Source organism: Hipposideros armiger, unplaced genomic scaffold (assembly GCF_001890085.2).
Source record: "Hipposideros armiger isolate ML-2016 unplaced genomic scaffold, ASM189008v1 scaffold_680, whole genome shotgun sequence".
NCBI classification, from domain to species: Eukaryota; Metazoa; Chordata; class Mammalia; order Chiroptera; family Hipposideridae; genus Hipposideros; species Hipposideros armiger.
The window spans coordinates 770,579-775,647 of NW_017732030.1; the positions used below are offsets into that span (position 1 = coordinate 770,579).

Below are 5,069 nucleotides of genomic sequence, written 5' to 3' on the forward strand. Positions count from 1 at the left end.
ATGGTTAAGAACTGGCTTGGGACGCCAGAGGGCCCCGGTTCGGATCCCACATATGAGGGCCAGTGACACCACCCTCCGCAGCTAAGATGCTGAAAAATAGCTCGACCTGGGGCTGGGTTGCCATGAGTCGCCGGCGAAGGCGTAGGCTGCAGCCCTTGCTGCAGTGGGTTGCCATGGCTACCGTGTGTAGCCAGCAGCCAGAGTGAGTGGCCCTCAAGTCGCCCTGAGCAGCTGTCCAGAAACCGGTGACTGATCTGCCTTGCCCAGGAAGAGCGCAATGATGGTGCCAACTTGGGCCAGTGAAGCAACGTCCTCCACAACCAGACTGAAGAACAAAAGGACAGCAACTTGTCTGTTCCCCTTCCCCCAATTCCCCAGCACTATCCCCATCCCCGCAATTCCCCAATAAAAATCTTAAAAAAAAAAATCATAAGGAAAAGAAAATACAGCTATTTATTGAAAAAACATCCGCATATAAGTGGACCTGTGCAGTTCAAACCCATGTTGTTCAACGGTCAGGTGTATTAATTAAAAATGTTTTCATCAGACAGACATAAGAAGAAACTGGTGTACCGACACCCCAAGGACACTGTAATTTCGAACAACTCTAAGTACGCTGGCCATTTAGCACAGAGCCTGAGGGTTTGAACTCTAGAGTCAGACAGCACTAGGGTGGAATCCCAGCTCCACAGCCTCCAACATGATTAATCTTAATTCCCTCATTTGGTAAATTGAGACAGAACTACTGCCCACCTCCTAAATGGTATGGCAATACAGGATAGGGCAATGTGTCAAAAACCGAGCAAAACAGGGAAGGGAAGGAACATTTACTGAGCTTAGCTCTCAGGAAAGAACACTCACATGTATGTGCATTTTACAAAGAAGGAAACCTGACTCCGATATGAATTTGTCCAACGTCACACAGAGCAGGGCTCCAAAGCCAAGCCTGTCAGCTCCAAAACCCACCTCCTTCTACTACACGAGGCTATCAAAGCAGTCAAGAAAGTCAGAGGCTGAAGAAAAGCCAGAAAAAACAAGGGTGGAAAACAGGACACTGCGTCAGGTGATGCAGAAGAGAAGAAATGAAGAAAAACTTGTGTAGTAATTTTGATGGTCAGAGGGAAGACAAAGGATGGTAGCTTGAGAAAAAAAGTCAAGGGAAGACTTTTTGTAAGGGCAGGAAAGCTTTGAAAATAACGGCAGAAAAAAAATGTGTCACTAACCCAGGAAGGCAGAACTGAAGATGCTACAAGAGGGAGATGGCTGACGCAGTTCGTTCCTAGAGGAGGCAGGACAGCTGAACGGGAACACAGAGGCCAGACTTCCCTTGGCAAGGAGGTGAGACGCATGTCAGAGGACCCAAGGACGGGGAAGAGTGTTAAAGATCACATAAGATAGCTTTGTTCATTAACAAGGAGACACGTTAACTGTTCTGGAAAATTTGATAAATGATTAGGGCCTAGAACTTTAGCTATGTAAGAAATGTATATGGGTACAATCCTACACTCAAATGAAGTGAAAACATTTCTACTTCACGGTAGAACACTAACATTGGTCAGTTTTCTAACCAATTTATCTGACACTTTAAAGGTTAGTTGTCTCCTGTATGTCAAAAAGCCAACTTCTTTTTCCCTTAGTTTTATCAAATCATTCACATTCTCATCTCAATTCAACAATATTACTGAACATCTATTACTGAGCATGCATTAGACACTTCCAGGGAGACAATAATAAACAGGAAATGATCCTTGCACTCAAAAAGCATTTCAAATATAAGGAAAACTCAGGATAATGCCTCTGCCTCTCCCCTCAGGAATCTACCGGAGCACCCAATAATAATAATACAGTCTGATTTGCATTATCAAGAGAAAAACAATATTCCACGAGCCTATTGATATAAATAGAAAAATGCTACCAAGAGGCTACAGTGGTGACTGAAGGATTATACAGACAGTTAAGCCCCAACTCTTTCTCCGATTCACTACATAATCTTAGAAAACAATCTTCTGGGTTTTCTTTTTCCTTTATACTAGTTAAATCCAGATATCAAAAACCAAAAAGAACTCATGTTCTACATTACACTTGGTTAATGTAAAGAGTCCCTAATTAAATCTCTCATTTATGGCTGTCCCCAATTTTCAGGGTAACTTCTCCACATTTTGATAGTTCCCTTCAATGTAAGTTCACCTTTCTGATGGGTAAAATTAAACAGTTTCTGGTTAGGTACCCCAAGGTTTTGTGAAGTATCTATTATTCCCATTAATAACTCCCTTTCTGCTCAGAGTTCCTGGTGTGGGTTCTGTTTTCCACAACAAGAATTCTGACCAGTCAAGAGCCTGAAAATATAAAGAAAAAGTAAAGTATATGGGGATAGTGGATTGGAGAAAGAAGAAGAGGTAGTAGCACTAATTATAAAGCAATCACTGTAGGTACTACAGACATTAAAAAATATCATGGGGGCGACTGGTCAGCTCCGTTGGTTAGAACGTGGTGCTGATAATACCAAGGTTGCTGGTTGGATCCCCGCATAGGCCACTGTGCGCTGTGCCCTCCCTAAAATATGCCATTGAAAGTAATGTGTAACCAATGACCATGGCTGTTCCCCAATAAAATAAAATTTNTTTTTTCCCAAAGATTTTTACTAAAATACAGCTAACATACAATAGTATAATTAGTTTCAGGAGCAGCTGCCCTACTTTTTTGAAGGAGGTTTCCCTTTGTCTCAGGACTCCCTGCTGTCTGCGCATCATTCTCTATCACCAACCCAGTATATTTCTTTTAGAGTGCTTACCCCAATTTGTTATCATTTTGTTTATTCTGTTTACTTGTTCTTTATAGTCTCAGCATGCTATGAATTCCATAAGAACAAGGACAGTGTCACTCTTTCAACAGTGTAGCACTTAGCACAGTGCCTGGCACACAGCTAACATAGTTGCTAAGAAAATGAAGGAAGAAGGGACTCAATCAATCTAGGCAGTGCCCTGAATGGACCATGAAAAACATGGACTGTGTGAGGTAGAGCAGGTAGTGGTCAAGAGTGCAGGCCCCAGAGTGAAACCACCGGGTTTCAAAGGCCATGTCTCTGCACCACCTTGGGCAGGTTACTCCTCTATGCCAGTTTCTGCATCTGTAAAATGGAGACAGTACCAGTACCTGTCCTTCTAGAGAGAGTGTAAGATTTAATGGAGAGAATGCATGTCGAGTTCCTATCACAGTGCCTACTCAGAACAACAGACCTCAACAGCCATTTCTATCCTTCCAGAAGTGACTTTAAGATATGACTAATAGCGCTTTGTTTATGGTATGAGAAACTACTTTGAATATCTTAATAACAATTTCAAGATGTGCAAGTCCATTAGGGATTTCTTTCTAGTAATTAAAATATTTCCTTCAAGCCATAAATTTATTAATCTAAAGGCCTTCTACATATAACACAAAAGGCATAATTCTGTTTTTTAAGAGTTTATCACCTGAAAGAAGAAATCACTATGACTCTCATATGTTTCATGAAATCAATAATATTCTATGTGATTACTATCTATTTTAAGTGTATTTACAATGGTACTTTCAATGCTAATCTATTAGTTAAAACATGTAACAGAACAGTAACTTCCATTTGTGCGTTTTATACTTTTATTCTCTCTCTCTCTCTCTCTCTCCCCCTCTCTCCCTCTCCCTCTCTCCTCTCTCTCCCCCCCCTCCCTCCCTCTCCATTTTACCAATGACGGAATTCAGATTTAGCGAGTTTACACTTTGGCTAATTTCTATTTTGAATTCCACATGTGGCTAGCGGCCTTACACTTGCATGCAAATGTCACTGCTGTGTCATAAAGGCTTAGTAACAATGCGGGTGCAGTGCTTCCACACACCTAAGCTAACTGGCCTGTTGTGTTTTCAGAGAGTACATTTACAGATAGTTTTAATTTTCTTATAGTTTTCTGTATTTTACATGTTCTACAGTAAGCTTCTGTTATGTTCATAACTAGAAAATGATAAACTTGAAAAAAAATTCTTACCATACAAGCTTGACTCAGCCGATATTCCATAGTTAATACTTCTTGCAAGGTCTTTGAAGACCCCTCCATGAGTTGCCTTAGTGTGATCTTTAGGGACGTTGGAGACATTTTATTGATTGCCTATTAGAGAAAAATTTTTTACTAGTTTTAGACCAATAGTTCCTTTATTGTCTGTAATAAAGTAGGTGAGTTTTGATATAAATCATATTAAAATCTGCTCAACAGTACTTTGATATGACAGTCCCATAAAAGTGAGATTACGCCTTAGCCTAACCCTGCCAAAGCACCAAACGGAAGTTTTCTAATCCCACAAAAAGAAAACCATTTCATCAGTGCAATAAAATCTATACCTATAACTTAATAAATCTATATTTGGTATCTTGCCTGATATAAATTATGATCCCAACCAAGTACTCAGTGATTATGCTTACATAAACTTAATTAATACATGCCTTAGAAACCACTAACCACTACGAGAAGCTGTTTCACTTTATAATATAAAGGTACAGTAGAAATACCATAGCACGTCCTTCCCACTCTGACACTAGATAAGTGTCTTAACTATAGTCTTCACCTGTAAATAAATCCACTTACCTTGGAAGTAAGTAGAGAAACCTATTCAAGATTCAAGGTACTGTGAAGCGCTCTTCTATCGTATTTAAATATTTAATAAAATAAGAATTATAAGCCTAACTGCTTGGCTACAATGCTATGTCACTTCCTTTTGAATTTAAAGGTGCTATTCCTAGTGTCCCAATACATCTGTATGACTGGGACTACAACAGCTGCTGCAAGACGTCCCATTATATGTACAACAAAGTAAACTAAAGAAACAAGAATGTTATTAAGAAAATCATAAGGAGGGCTGGCCAAGTGGTGCAATGGTTAAGAACTGGCTTGGGACGCCAGAGGGCCCCGGTTCGGATCCCACATATGAGGGCCAGTGACACCGCCCTCTGCAGCTAAGATGCTGAAAAATAGCTCGACCTGGGGCTGGGTTGCCATGAGTCGCCGGCGAAGGCGTAGGCTGCAGCCCTTGCTGCAGTGGGTTGC

General features: G+C 40.7%; 1 protein-coding gene across 1 annotated transcript in view; it reads right to left on the reverse strand.

Annotated features, from left to right (window-relative positions):
• HIBCH (3-hydroxyisobutyryl-CoA hydrolase) overlaps positions 1-5,069 on the reverse strand; it is a 103,414-nt gene that overhangs the window by 8,688 nt on the left and 89,657 nt on the right. Inside the window, exon 7 of the mRNA XM_019626482.1 lies at positions 4,017-4,136. Within this exon, the coding sequence (XP_019482027.1) occupies positions 4,017-4,136 (120 nt within the window). The remainder of the gene's footprint in view (positions 1-4,016; positions 4,137-5,069) is intronic.